This window comes from Myotis yumanensis, unplaced genomic scaffold, assembly GCF_028538775.1.
Source record: "Myotis yumanensis isolate MYYU_CA2020_CCGP unplaced genomic scaffold, mMyoYum1.0.hap1 SCAF_1, whole genome shotgun sequence".
NCBI lineage: Eukaryota > Metazoa > Chordata > Mammalia > Chiroptera > Vespertilionidae > Myotis > Myotis yumanensis.
Window position 1 is genome coordinate 78,530,206 of NW_027223752.1, and position 15,552 is coordinate 78,545,757.

Genomic DNA, 15,552 nt, shown 5'->3' on the forward strand with positions numbered 1-15,552 from the left:
GATAAACAAGATCACATTCTCCCCTAGGACACAACTGGGACATGGGTGTCAGGTCTGGGGTGAGAGTCGGTAAAGGGGGGCTGAGGGATTAGAAAATAAGAAATGACTCATCATGACTGATGTCCAAGTAAATGCCTTTCTAAGAATGGCTGCTTGGCTTTTTTCTTATTTGAACCCTCTACCCCAGCCTCCTCAGCCCACTGTAGATGTGCTGACACTGAACTTTACCATTTCAGAAAGGGCCCCTCTGTGACAACAGATGAGTCTGGTGGCCTTCCAGGCAGCTGGCAAGATCCTTTTCCAAGGGGACTCTGCATTCACTCCTTTCTTGGGCAGCCTTGTGGAGCATGGCTCAGTGCTATGCCTTGGTCTCGAGGGAAAACCAGAAAAGCTCAGAGAACCATAGAAAGTCCTTATAATGCTCCTTCCACTTGGCGCCACTCTGGCCTGTGAACACATTCTATTCTCAGAAGGCTCACTGACTATTGTCCCAAGTCCCTTCATTCCTATGCACATGGAGACAAGCAGCTAATGGCTGAACGTCATTGAGGCACCTTGGGGGCTGCCAGCATAGCAGAGCTGGATGTAAAAGTCACTCATAAGTCACATCATCCTATGCTTGGTAGTGTGGCTGTATTTCGTTGAAGTTACTGTGTTAGAGGTTTTAAATAACTCTCAGTGCAACAGTATTCATCCCAGCTACCTTCATTCTAATTTGAAAGGAACTGACGTTAAAATGGCCTACACTCTGTGCAGGCCAAGATATGGCTGTGTTCTCACAGGCGATCAGGGCTTCCTTGGGACATGGTGTGAGTATGACATTAACTGTGCAGCTACACAAAAAGAGAGACTGTGTGGGAACACACAGTTCTGCCTTGTACAATCCAGAGAGCTCCTTGGGAAGAATGCCAGCAATGCCTTGATTTCTCTGGGCCTCTAGCTTCCTCCTTAGTGAATGTCTTACTTCATTCAGTGCAGGCTCTCCTCTGTAAGTGGGATCTCCAGCATGCTTCCTCTCACTGGGGAATAATCATGGTCCCCACAGAAAGAACTGTGGTCTTATTTTTTAGTGGTGTGAGGGCATTGAGCTGTCTTGCCAGCTTCTGCCTATTCAAGGTGTTATGTGATAGAGACGATGAGAGAGTGCTTTAGGCTCTACAGGCTCTTTAGGCTCAGGTGGTGGCTCAGGGGTTGGGGGCACTCATTGGACAGGCTGGGAGGTGGAGCTAGGGTGCATTGTTGCCTTTGTTAATGGGGTTGGGTAGGGCATTCTTCTGATCCTCTCTGTATGTTGGAGAATCTAGAAGACAGAAAAGACACTCCCAGAGGAGCACTGTTTGGGCTCATGTGTTCTGGGATGACACTAGGTTATCTGGGCTGTGAGTCATTTGGCAACGATGTGCTTCCCACTCCATGCTTCCTGTCGAGGGCTTTGGAACAGCTGCAAGTGTGTTACCATCCTTAGCAAGCTGCTCTTATGAGAAACATGGCAGGTGCCCCTGTGAATCTTGAACAGGGGTGTGACTAAGCCTTAGTGGAAGGTGATCAGACCAAGCAGCTGCTAGTCATTGGCATGGCCTAGCTCAGACAGACTCAAACCGAGGTCTTTGAGCAAGCTATGTGAACATACAGGGTGAGGCAAAGTAGGTTTAGAGTTGTTTGTATGGAAAATAATACAATAATTAATAAAACAATAATACAAGAATAAACTTTCACATACTCACAACTGTAGCCCTACTTTTGCCCCACCCTGTACAGAATAATTAGCAGAATATGATTCTGCTCAATGTTTTTTCCCCTGTCCGTGCCTGGGATGATCCACATCAGACCAGAAGTCTGGGATGTATTGTTGCCTCCAAACTGCAGCATCAAACTTTATTCCTGTAATCTGGAAGGGGTGTGAGAGAAGATAGAGCATGGCTTCCAGGTCATCTAGATCTAGCCTTGACCCTCATGTATCATGTGTGAGATCTTAACCAGGTTGCACCTCATTTGAAGCCTGTCATAAAAGTTTAAGTTCAGACCCCTTCCCACCCTTCCATCATGCCTATTGTCACTCACTCACCATTGCCTTGAACTTTATCATACTAAATATCTGTCAGTCTTCAAACATGCTGTTTATTTCTCACCACCAAACCTATACCTAAAATGCTTTGTACCCCTCCACATGCTTTCATGAGTGAACTCCTCATCCTTCCAGGTGAGTTTCAGATGCCTTTACAGGAGCAAAGCTCTCCCTCGTCCTCCAGTGAGCCCTGTTCCTGATTCCATTACAGCCATCACTACTGGCTTGTCAACCAGGAGCCCTGGATGACAAGACCACACATACCTCCCCCTTAGTTCAAATCTCGGCTCCAAGCACAGTGTGGAGCATGTGTGTTAGAAAATTGCTTGGTGAAGGGACAGATGAATATGATCACACATTAAAACACAGAGTGAAATCCATTTTATTCTAACCCCTGCCATCTTCATAAAAGTATTCTGTCATCATGGTGTAATCATTTTGGGTCATAACACTCTCTACAAACATTGAGGGAGAGGGATTTGTTATTTTGAACATCTAAGTCACATTTCTATGAATTTGATTTCACATCATCTTTCCATGCTCTCGACATTGCAAGGCCGTTCCCCAGGGACTGTCAGATAACGTGATTTAATATTTACTCTGACGTGGCAGCACTGTCTATTTAGATGTCATGTCTCAGCATCAGTTTACGACCCTGAATTCATTTCAGAGAAGAGCAAATTAATGTTCAAGCAAATCTTGAATAAATGATTGAGATAGAACCTCAAATTGTGCCTATTTTATTGCATAAATGCATAGAGTTATCACTGTTCCCCATTAGAGGACATTTTCCCTCAGTGTATAAAAATCTAAAATTCTCTTTAGTCACCATTTAGCAAATATCTACTATGTGCTAAGCACTGTCTTCTTCCCTACCACTCACTGCTCTCTCTGCTGAGTGTGCAAAGCATCCCTGCATACTGGACCCTCAGGTGCCCTTTAACCTCTGTGGCCCAAAACAAATGGCAGCTGGGCTCATGGTCCCTCCCTCAATGGAAAGGTTGATGCTGAAGTAGTGCCCTTGTGCCAGGTTCCTGGCATGCTCCGTTTCCTCACCACCCTGTCAGCTGGGGGAAGAGAGGGTATGGAACAAACGAGGGAGGAGGAGAGGAGAAAATTTACTTAAGATCCAAACATCTAGAGACAGCACCACTGCCTGAAGTTTATTGTAAATAAATCTACAAAGATTTTTTTTTTATTTTAAACTGATGCTTTCCCCAGTTTTTACTGTTCAAAGTGGACCAAATAAGCAGGAAAACCATGGGCTTTGAAGTGGGAGAAACCTGGCCTTGAATTTTGATTCTGCCATTTGCTGTTCAGCCTTCATGTTCCTCCCTATAAAAAATGGGGGTGAAGAACTGTGTCTTGGAGGATTGTTATGAGGATTCGATGAGGCCAGGAAGATAACCTGGGAGTCTGTCTCCTTGTGCATGAAATATCAATAGTGCTGCCTACCTGACGGGGACAGGAGGGATTGATTTGCAAGGATGGAGGAAGGAGCTCAACACAATGACTTCCACTCATTGCACCTTCACGAGTGAGGCAGACACATCCACTCCTTCTGCATGCAGAGGCCCTCCCTTGTCAGCCAACCAGCAGAGGCTCTGAAGCCAGCCAGGCTCTAGTAGTGTCTTTTTAAGTTCATTTGAACGTCAGAAATTCAGAAAAGGACTGTATTGGTGGAGAAATGAACCCAAAGGTGATTTCTTAAGTATCTCCAGAGACATCTTGGAAAGAGTGGGCTAATCAAGGCTTTCTTGATGGCTTACTCCAGCACCCATGAATAGGCCCCATCTTCCCATATCTACTCTTCTTCTGAAACATTTTGAGTGCTTAGACTGTTGGAAAGGAACTTTGTTGCCCTCTGTGGATGCAAATGGCTTAACTGTGTCAAATAACAACAAATTTTACCCTAATTAATACAGATGAATTAGGATTTTCTCTGTTCAAGATATCATGCTCTATCCTAATGCCATAGCTGACAACTCACTCACCTCTAGCCTTGTTCCTGTTCAATCCATCATTCATACAGCTGCTGGAAAAGTTATTCTAAGATTCAACCCTTGTGTTATCCCCCTGCTTAAAATCCTCAGTAAATTTTATTACCTACACTGGCTCTTCCAGAAAGGTATTCCAAGCAATAATTCTATGACAATAAAATTTAATGCTACCTTAAATAGAATTCAGCAGGGTTTTTTGGATCTTTTTTGCTTTTTACTGTAGGACTCATAAGACTCCATATTATACTATCCTAATGTTCCCTTTGACTTCTAAAAGAAGATATCTTATTTGTCCAATGTCCTCTTTTCCCACAGAAACTTTGTTGACATTGAGAAACATGAACCTATTGTATAAAGTTCATAGTCTTTGTTCAGGTCTCTTTCAAGATCCCCACCTTCTTCTTACTCACTATGTTATTCTCCATCTTCATAGAATGCCATATCCTTCCATATCCCTTCTCTCCACTCTCTCTCCTGGCTGAGCTCACATCAAGTGTCAATCTTGAATAAAATCATCTATAACTGCCCAGGCAGTCTGAGTTTTCTTTCTTCCAACCACCTATTAGACCTTGAATATAAACCATATCACCTTATCTATCGATCTATATATCTATATCTATATCTATATCTATATCTATCTATATATATATATACATAGATCTATATCTATATCTATATCTATATCTATCTATCTATCTATATATATATACTAGAGGCCTGTTGCACGAAGAGATTCGTGCAATATGCCTTCCCTTCTCTTGGCTGCTGGCACCAGTTTGCCTCTGGCACCCGGGACCCAGGCCTTCACTCTAGCCGGGCTCTGGCCCCAGAGCCGTCAGGCTTCACTCTGCCGGCTCCAGAGTCATCAGGCTTCGCTCCCCCAGGGCCGTCAGGCTTCGCTGCTCTAGCCCCAGGGCTGTCAGGCTTTGCTTTGCCACTTGGAGCCTACGTATGCAAATTAACCGCCATCTTTGTTGGGTTAATTTGCATACTCTCCTGATTGGCTGGTTAGCGTAGTGAAGGTATGGTCAATTTACATGTTTGTCTATTATTAGGTAAGAGATACACACACACACACACACACACACACACACACACTAGTAAAAGTCATATATAAAAGCCAAGTGACCAGAAAAACCAGTCACTATGATGTGCACTGAGGCTGGCCAACCAGCCTGATCAGGGGCAGGGCCAGCTGGCCAACCTCCCATGTTCCCTCTCCCTGGCCAGCCTAGCCCCAATTGGCCTCTATTGGGGCGGGCCAGCTGGACCCCACCCATGCATGAATTCATGCACCGGGGCTCTAGTTGTCATTATAAATTTGTATATACAACTCCTAAAGTTTATACAAACCCAAAGCCATTTTTCATAAAATAATAGCATATATTTTCAACTTATTCCTTATCATAGCCTTCAAACAACTAAAACATTAACATAATTGATATGTATCTATGATAAAGGTAATCATTCAAAAAAGTATGTTCAACTGACAAATGGGCTTTGGATTTACACTTGATTTTGAATTCTGTTTGACTACTTACCAGCAACTTGTTCAAACTCTGCAACCCTCAGTTTTATCATCTATAAAGTAGGAGACATAAAAACAACAGGGACATTGAAAGGTTTAGTAAAAGTGATCTTAAAGTGTCATATATAATAAATACTTCTTTATGAGTCCTTGGTAAATTCACTTGATGATGATGTCATTGTGAAGTGCTTAGCAAAATACTTTATTCAAAGTAGGCACTAGACAAACACTCATTCCAGTTCTTTTTCTTATCCTAGAAAGCTTAAATCAATCTGGAGAGCAGCAACCTAGTCATCTAAACCAAATATTTATGTGATCATCATAATGTGGTTATAAGCATTTCGTTAGTAAGCTCTCAATGAAAGTAGGGGTAATGATTATTCTTATCCTTCAACACACATTAGAATAAGTAACCTGTTCCTTCTTGGAATCTAACACAGGAAAGATTGTGCAGATAAACAGATAGACAAATTGATGCCCATAGACCAAGAAAACAAAAAAAAAATTATTTGCAACCTATTTTAAGCAGAGTATTGTGTGAAATACAAAGACAAGCAAATCCCAGTCTTGCCCTTGGTGAGTTTTCAACGTGGCAGGGAACAGGAAGTGTACCAGCAAAGGGTTTATATTGCAGAAGATGTTAAAGAGCCCCAAGACAGGTGAAGAAAGGTGCCATAAAATCAGAGAAAATCTAAAGGATCTGGGAAAGGCTTGATGGGTAAGATGTGAAGATGCAGAAGGGAGGCATGGGAGTTCCAAACAGAAATTATCTACACTAACAAAAGACAAACAGGCAAATTGATCATACCTTTGCTATGCCTTAAGACATGCCCACCAGCCAATCAGAGCAACTATATGAAAATTAACCCAACCAAGATGGCGGCCAGCAGCCACGAAGCTGGAGCAAGCAGGAGGCTTTGTTGCCCCAATGATGGAGGAAGCCAAGCTTCCACGGCGGCTCTGAGCTCCACTCAAAGCAACAAAGTTTCAATTATAGAAGGTAAATAAATCCCAGAATTAAAAAAAAGAAAAAAAGGAGAGGCTGGGAGCTTCCGTCGCTGGAGGGGCTTGGCCAGCCTGAAAACGGCCCTCAGCCCCTCACCCAGACTGGCCAGGAACCCCAGTGGGGACCCCCACCCTGAAGGGGATGTGACCAGCTGCAAACAGCCATCAGCCCTCACCCAAGCTGGCCAGGCACCCCAGCAGGACCCCCACCCTGATCCGGGATACCCTTCAGGGCAAACCAGGCAGTCCCCACCTGTGCAGCAGGCCTCTATCCCATATAATAAAAGGGTAATATGCAAATTGACCCTAACAGCAGAATGACTGGGAATGACTGGTCACTATGACACACACTGACCACCAGGGGGCAAATGCTCAATGCAGGAGCTTCCCCTTGGTGGTCAGTGCGCTCCCACAGGGGGAGCTCTGCTCAGCCACAAACCAGGCTGATGGCTGCCAGCACAGCAGTGGTGGTGGGAGCCTCTCCCACCTCCTCAGCAGCACTAAGGATGTCTGACTGCAGCTTAGGTCTGCTCCCTTCTGGTAAGTGGACATCCCCCAAGGGCTGCCAAGCTGCCAGAGGGATGTCTGACTGCCAGCTTGGGCCCGATCCCCCAGGGAGTGGGCCTAAGCCAGCAGATGGACATCCTCTGAGGGGTCCCAGACTGCAAGAGGGCATAGGCCGGGGCTGAGGGACCCCCCTGTGTGCACAAATTTTTGTGCACCAGGCCTCTAGTCCTATATAATAAAAGAGAAACATGCAAATTAACTGTCGCTCCACTACATTCAATCCACACCCACCAGCCAATCAGGAGTGAGTATGCAAATTAACCCAACTAAGGTGGCATTGGCCACGGAGCTGGAGCAAGCTGGAGGCTTGGGTTGCCCCCGGTGATGGAGGAAGCCAAGCTTCCCGCCTACCCTGGCCAGCCCTGGGCTCCGCTCAAGGCTAGAAAGTTTCAATTACAGAAGATAAATAAATCCCAAATACCTGCTTCCAGCCACCCACTGGAAAAAGAAAAAAAAAGAAATGAGAGGCTAGGAGCTTGGGTTGCCAGGGGGCATGGCCAGCCTGAAAACAGCCATCAGCCACTCACCCAGGCTGGACAGGCACCCCAGCAGGACACCCCCACCCTGAAGGGGCTGTGGGCAGCCTGAAAACAGCCCTCAGCCCCTCACCCAGGCTGGCCACACCCCCATGGGGTGAGGGTCCCCATTGGGGGCTTGGCCAGCCTGCAAACAGCCATCAGCCCCTCACCTAGGCTGGCCAGGCACCCCAGCGGGGACCTTCACCCTGAAGGGGGTGTGGCCAGCCTGAAAACAGCCATCAGCCCCTCACCCAGGCTGGCCAGGCACCCAAGTGGGACCCCACCCTGATCCGGGACACCCCTCAGGGCAAACCAGCTGGTCCTCACCCGTGCACCAGGCCTCTATCCTTTATCGTAAAAGGGTAATATGCAAACTGACCCTAACAGCAGAAAGACTGGGAATGACTGGTCACTATGACACACACTGACCACCAGGGGGCAGATGCTCAATACAGGAGCTGCCCCCTGGTGGTCAGTGCGCTCCCACAGGGGGAGCTCTGCTCAGTCACAAGCCAGGCTGATGGCTGCCAGCACAGCAGTGGTGGCAGGAGACTCTCCCGCCTCCTCAGCAGCACTAAGGATGTCTGACTGCAGCTTAGGGCTGCTCCCCGCTGACAAGTGGACATCCCCTGAGGGCTCCCTGGCTGCCAGAGGGATGTCTGACTGCCAGCTTAGGCCCAATCCCCCGGGGAGCAGGCCTAAGCCAGCAGGTGGACATCCCCCGAGGGGTTTCAGACTGCAAGAGGGCACAGTCCAGCCTGAGAGACCCCCCCCCCCCCCCGAGTGCACAAATTTTGGTGCACCAGGCCTCTAGTCATGTCAATAAAGATCCAGAGGAATGGAACACTTCACTTATCAAAGCACCATAGGCCAATTCAATTAAAGCATATGGTATATAAAAGTTAGAAATGAAAATTCTGTAGGCACTAGGGAGTTATTGAAAGAGAGTGATTGGATTAGCCCTCTCCTTTGAGAAGGTTCCATTTCCAGGAGAAGAGTACATCTGGGGCATATTCAAGTGATAACAGAGAAGGGAGCATTATTTCGTGCTCTAGTCAGAAGAAGATGCCCAGCCTGCTGTCCACCAAACCAGACCTCTCTATTGTGGACTACTCCCTTTCCTTAATGATATGTCACTGTTGTTTAGGTTTTGGTTGAGTAGGCTTTATTGTTGGTTTATCTGTATGTGTTAGATTTTGTTGTTGTTGCTCCTATTCTTTTAAATTAGAAGCAGCCACTGCAGTGACTGTCATAAAATTTGGGGAGTTGATGCTATTTTGTAAAAGCAAAGACACAGTGAGACACTCCATTCTGTATATAATAATGATCCATTTATTTCAGAGACTCTAGAAAAAAATCCTAGATTTTTGTTTGGCAAAATCATATTTAAATAAATGAAAAGTGAAAAAGAAATGAAAAGTCCATCATCCTGGACAGTTTGGGAGCATCTAGTGTTTGTGAGCTCTTCAAGATCAGTGTAATAATTTACATTTACCTGTTGTGGTGTGCATTATTTTTATTTTGCTGCACTGCCTATGGTTACAGAACAGGCTGGAGATGAAAACTTGACATACTTAAATCTTTCACTGGCCTGAGTAGCTTCAGAATTATGGGTATTTCTGAAGTGGAACTCAAGTATTCACTGTGTTGTTATTTTTATTTAGAATAAATGTACCCTTAACCACTTGCCTATAAAGAAATCCTAATATATCAAATTCTATTTTCCCATTAGCTTTTTTATTGGAAAGCAGGAATAAAATCAAAATAAGTTTCTTTGGAAATGTTTGTGTTGAGAAAGAAGTCATATTTAACAATCCAGCCAATGTTTCAACATACATTTCAAATAAGAATTTCTTGTGAAGTGTTAACATTGCTCAAAATGATCCTATAAATATGTTAAAAATAACTAATTTTACTTTTATGAAGGTTTGAAGGAAAAGAAATAAGGGCAGAAATGAAAAAATATATTAGGGGGTGTGGGAAAGAAGAGATCATCCAAAGAACTTATATGCATATATGCATAACCCTGAACACAGGCAATAGTAGTGTGAAGGCCTGGGGAGGGGACAGGAGCAGGGAGGAGGGAGGTCAATAGGGGGGGAAGGGGGGCATCTATAATACTTTAAACAATAAAGATAAATTTTAAATATATATGTATATATATACATATATATACATACATACATATATATATACACATATACATATATATATATATATACATAATAGAAGAAATTACTCAGATATATATTCTCTCAGTATATGTTTATTAAGTAATTGATAGGTGCTGGATTCTCTGGACTAGCAATCTAAAATTAATTTAAATCTGGCCCATGCCCTTGATTCTTTTATAGCCTAGCAAATGGAAAGTGTCATCTAAACAAGCACATTTACAATTAGAGTTGCTAATTGCTCAGTAGAGGAATGAGACTCTGTTGGGGACATACAGAAAGAGAGAATAACTCTGCCTTTACAGAGAAGGTGGCATCTGAGCAGGGTATTGAAGGGTGAGTAGGAGTTTAGAGCAGTGGGAAAGAGCAAGTCTCTGGAGCTGGACTTCCTGGTTTAAATCTTGGTCCTTTCACTACTTATTGAGTAACCTTGGGCAAAGTATTTACCTTTATTTTCTCCTCTATAAAAATGGGATAATATCTGTAGCCACCACAGAGGCTGCTATGAAGAGTTAATATATGTAAAGATTTTGGAACACTGCCTTGCCCATGGTAAGAGCTCAATACATATGTTACTCTTGTTCTATCACTAAAAATGAGAATGGAGTTATCACAAGCAGAAGGAACAGCACACAACATTTTTTTCTGTAGAAAAAAAATCCAAATACTTCCTAAGCACATGGCTTTTACAAATAAGTACTTTAATACAGAAATAGAGTAGAACCACGCAGGCTCTGATTGATGAAGAGGGGACAGAGTTACCATAGATGGGTCTACTTCCAGACTCATTCTGTGACAGGCACCTCAGGTTGTCACCAAGGGGACCCCTTGTGCATGCTAACTCCTTTTTTCATGAGTTTAGTGAAACAGTGTCTATGGAAGAATGAAACCATGACCCCAGCACACAACTGAGAAGGCCGTAAGTGACAGGCATGACAATTGTGCCCAGTAGCCCCACGTGCTTGAGAAGTCTGCTTTCTCTTCTGACTTCTATAATATTTTTAAAGTACCTGAAGCATTTATATAAGATAGCCATTAAAATTATGAAAGATACAAAACTTGATGTAAGGAAGTTAATTGACCGGAAAAGAGTTAATTATCAAGATAAGTCAGGACTATAAAAGTAGAAAATATAATGGAGAATTATATAAAATCAGAACCAAAGGGAGACCGACCAGCCGTCTCCTTTTCCCATGGACTTAAATTAAATAATCACTAAAGTAGCCAAAACTTGAAACCATTGATTTTACAATTAACAGCAGATAAGGGAAGCAGGCGCTGCTAAAATCCTGGCTTGGACAGAAGCATCATGATTATTTTGGTAATCAGTTCTCTGGCTTACAAATTCAGCATGGGTGATTTGTTTTCTGTGTTGTGTTTCTGTTTAATCAGACATGCCTGCGTTTGTTTCTTTTCATTTTCTGTGAAATAGGAAATCAAGGAGAAATTAGATTCCAGTCACAAAAGAGATATAGAAGGCATGGGAGTTCCAGAAATCAAGTATGGAGATTCTGTCTGCTTTGTCCAGCATGTAGCCAGTGGTCTGTGGGTGACCTACAAAGCACAAGATGCCAAGACATCCCGCCTTGGACCCCTGAAAAGAAAGGTGAGGAGTCAGAAAGGCTGTTTAGAATTGTTTTACACTTCTATGAGATGAAAGCTACTGGGCAAGAGAAGTGATTCTGAGAATTAGGTGAACATGATGTATGTTTAGTTGCTTTCTGTGACTGATTGTACAGGCTAATTTCTTTGGTGCAAAAAGAAAGTTAGACAGCAGGCACTTATGTGAGGAGTGGTAGAACTTGTTCAATGGACTCTAAAACCTGCACCAAATGGCTTTTGGTGGTACAGTGTTTGGGGATTAACCACATCATTGCTCCCTCCATTTAAGCGGATCATTGAGTTATTGTGCAGTTTTTGTAATATAGAGACTAAATAGAGTCTCTACAGAGAAAAGGCAAATGCATGGTAATAAGCCCACAGGAACCAATATGCAGAGAGATGAGATATTGTGGGATGTTGTTGTCTCCACAGAGAATGTATCCTGATCTGAGTGGTCCATCATGACTGTTATCATGGGAAACTGGCTTGGACACACACAGCATCTTTTTTTTTTTTTTACCAGGAAGTCAATTGCCATAAGAGAGTTGCTTTTGATGGGAACCAGAAAACAAATGCCAAGAGCATGATGCTATTTTTTTCTTGGAAAACCCTCACAAAACATGGGATTGGTTAGTCAAGGAGTCCTAGATGAGGTTCTAGGTGTTATTATATAGGTTAGTTCAGGTATCCCAGTCCAATGTAGAGATAATGAAAAGTTTAGTTTCCCAGAATGCTGATGATGATAAGAGAGGAAGTTGGGAGCAAACCATAAGGTAATAGCTTACTTTTGCATAAAATAAAACATACCATCGGTTGATCAACCGAAGGACTTGTATGCATGCATATAAGCATAACCAATGGACATAAGACACTGGGGGGTAGGGGAGGCCAGGGGATTGTCAAGGGCGGGGGAAAAAAAGGACACATATGTAATACCCTTTGTAATACTTTAAGCAATAAAACAATAAAAAAAATAATGTTAAAATTATAAAATAAAACATACCAGGAAAATGTCCAGAAAAGAGAAAATAATATGATGAAGAGGAGATAGAAAAGAGAATAAATAAGAGGCCACACAATAGCTTGTATGAGCCTAGCCCTTCCTCTGCAAACAATTATAAAGGCTGGATAAAACACAACCAAAATCAAGTGAACCATTTGAATGTTTCAACTACCAGAGCACCCAGGACATGAGCACTAAAGATCCCAAATAGAGTGTAAGTGCATTAAGGTGAGCCTCACCTTTGTCACCACTTTCCCTGGTGTATTTGCTGAGTTGCAGCACCAAAGAATGGGGTGTGTGCTAACATCACTGGGCTGGAGAGACAGGTTAGGAACCAGGTCAGCCAAGGTTTCTGTGACTTGAGGGGCCAAGATTGCAGAATGGAGGGAACTGTAGAAACGTGAACCTGAAATCCTACTGCAATTTCCTCTGGGATCTTGAGATGCCCGTGGATGGGCTGTGAAGCTGAGACAGCAGACAGTCAGTGGCAGCTGTGAGGGAGAAGAGCAAAGCAGCGATGTGGACAGTATGACAGTACTAGGGAGACAGAGGTTGGGGTTCAGAGTCCCTCAAGTTGGAATGACCCTTGAAAATACCCTTAAATTTTCTATTAAATCCCAAAAGGGCTCTATTCTGGGAGCAAAGACTATACCCTAGAAATAAGGGCACATTTAAAGTAAATGCCAAAAATCCATCATCTACCCTACCAACCTAACAGAAAACTAAATCCTCTACAGTGTATGATAATATCACCTAGAGCCTCCACAATTTTTCATACCTACTAAGATAATAGTGACATTTAAAGAGAGTGGACTATGTGGGTCTTGGCTGTAACTCTGCCTGGGAGGGGACATACTCAAAGGACCCTGTCAACTAGGAGAGGCCCCAGCTTGTGGTGTGGAATTACTGTGCCTGACCCTGCCTTTCTCTCCCAGAACCATAGTCCCTAGGTCCACTTAGCTGCTGAAATGTGCAGGGGAATTTGGCAGGTGCTTTCTGAAGCGCTTTCTAAATGGTGTTGTAATGCTCAGCCCTTGACATTTCATGAGGAATAGGTGGCGTTTCCCTCTAAAAATACAAAGAATGTCCATCTCTGTGTTCAGCATTTTATGACACAAAACAGGAACCTTGGAAAACCAATGGAGAACAGACACAGTGGAAAGCCTCATGAATGGTAACTTACCTTAAAGGAAATGTCCTCTCTCCCATTCATATCTCATGCTTATGCTCTCTGCTACTGGGCTATGGAATTCCCCCAAGGGGGGGGGGGGGGGCAGGGGAAGGACCTTAGGAACAGGGCTGCAAAGATCTGTGGGGACATAACAATATGCTAACAGCTGCATTTCCCCGTTTCTCATTACTTTCTTATTTGGCTGGTCAGCTGGAATGTGTTATGTGAACAAGCAAAACCTAAGGATTTGGGTCTGTAGGGACCAGAAAGCTGGGAATGAGGCCAGAGTAAACCTAGTGGCAATGCTTTGTCAAATCCAAATGCAGCGCTGTTAACCAGTTGCTGGGAAATTCTGGCAAAGTAATGTTTTGAAATGGTGACTCCAAAGGGCATCCTTTACGGATGCTGGAGCTATTAAATGTAGATGGGATACAAAGTATTTTTACACAAAGAGAACATGAACTCTTGCAAGCCAGTATCCTACTTCCTGTGTGAATTCATTCTATCAGGACATATTTTCAGAAGAAAAAACGTAAGTAGGAGATTTTCACATGGGAAGGAAAATAAGTGGTTTCTTTGTGCTAAGAATCCTTATTCTGAAGGTATTTTCTAAAGCCATATGTGTGTTTTTTATTTGACATATAGACTGACTAATCTATCCACTCCAAATCACCCAAGACCTACAAATGGTCTCCTTTCACTTAATTCATTTCAAGAGGAAACTATGCCAGGAACTTGAACCTTGAATCAAGATTTGATCCTGATTTTAACTAGAATCAAACCATCCCAGTTAATATCTGCACATATTTGACCCTTTTAGGGGAAAAAAAAACTACTGACCTCCATACCAAAAGTTGCTACCCTTACCAAAAATTGCCACGGTGTCATTAGTGATCAATAATTATGCTTAGCTTCCAGATAACCTGAGATAATCTGAGATCAGTAACATACTGCCCCTTATAACAAACATTCATTGAGTACCTTATATTCTAGGAAACATACTAAATGATTTACATGTAAATCATCTAATCTTCCAAACACCCCTTTAAGATATGTCCATTTGCAGATGGTAGAGTTGAAGCAGAAAATGGTTAAGGAACTTGTCAAAGGTCACACAGCTAGGAATTGAGTAGCAGGACTAGAACTCGGGTTGCTGATACCAGAGCCTATGCTGTCAGGTCTTTTAAGCCTCCCTGAGAAGCAGATACCACCTTGAGCTACTTCCCCGGTTCAACAATGAGCCAACCCTACCAGCCCCTCTCTCCTTCAGGAGAGAAATGCAAACCTGATCCTAGTAGAGGGATTTTCTTTAATGTGTCTTTCTTCTTTCTCAATTTATCTCTGAAGGTTAAGTCTCTAAAAAATGACTTTCAGTGGCCAAGAGTAAGGTTTTGTGTTCACTTTAAGAGAAATATATAAAATATTTTTTCATCCTTTTAAATTTTCCATCTAGGCCCAAGGAATTTATTATAATTCATACCACAGTGACACATAAAATTTTATTTTCATCAAGGAATCATGCCTCAAGGACAATTCTTGTCAGTACTAGGGCAAAATAACTTTGTTAATGTCCCATTTTCAAAATGGACCTGAGGGAACTTGGTTGGGGAAAAAGAGGACAAGGGTGGAGGGAAACGTTGCAAGAAATGTTGACTGCCCAGCTGTGGAGAGTGTGTAACCTGGACCTGGTGTGCTTTGCTCTGCAGGTCATCCTCCACCAGGAAGGCCACATGGATGACGGATTAACACTGCAGAGATGCCAGCGCGAGGAGTCCCAGGCTGCTCGTATCATTAGGAACACAACAGCCTTATTCAGCCAGTTTGTAAGGTATGTGCGTTCCTTCCCTTTCTCAGTTTCTACTCTATGACCTCCCAATCCCACGTCCCACCTTCCTTTAATGTTGTGAGTGTTTTTAGGAACT

The 15,552-nt window shown here is 43.3% G+C and overlaps 1 protein-coding gene across 1 annotated transcript in view; it reads left to right on the top strand.

Moving 5' to 3' along the window:
• The window catches only part of RYR3 (ryanodine receptor 3), a 398,822-nt gene that overhangs the window by 87,793 nt on the left and 295,477 nt on the right, over positions 1 to 15,552 (top strand). Inside the window, exons 11-12 of the mRNA XM_070407843.1 lie at positions 11,287 to 11,460; positions 15,337 to 15,458. Of these exons, the coding sequence (XP_070263944.1) occupies positions 11,287 to 11,460; positions 15,337 to 15,458 (296 nt within the window). The remainder of the gene's footprint in view (positions 1 to 11,286; positions 11,461 to 15,336; positions 15,459 to 15,552) is intronic.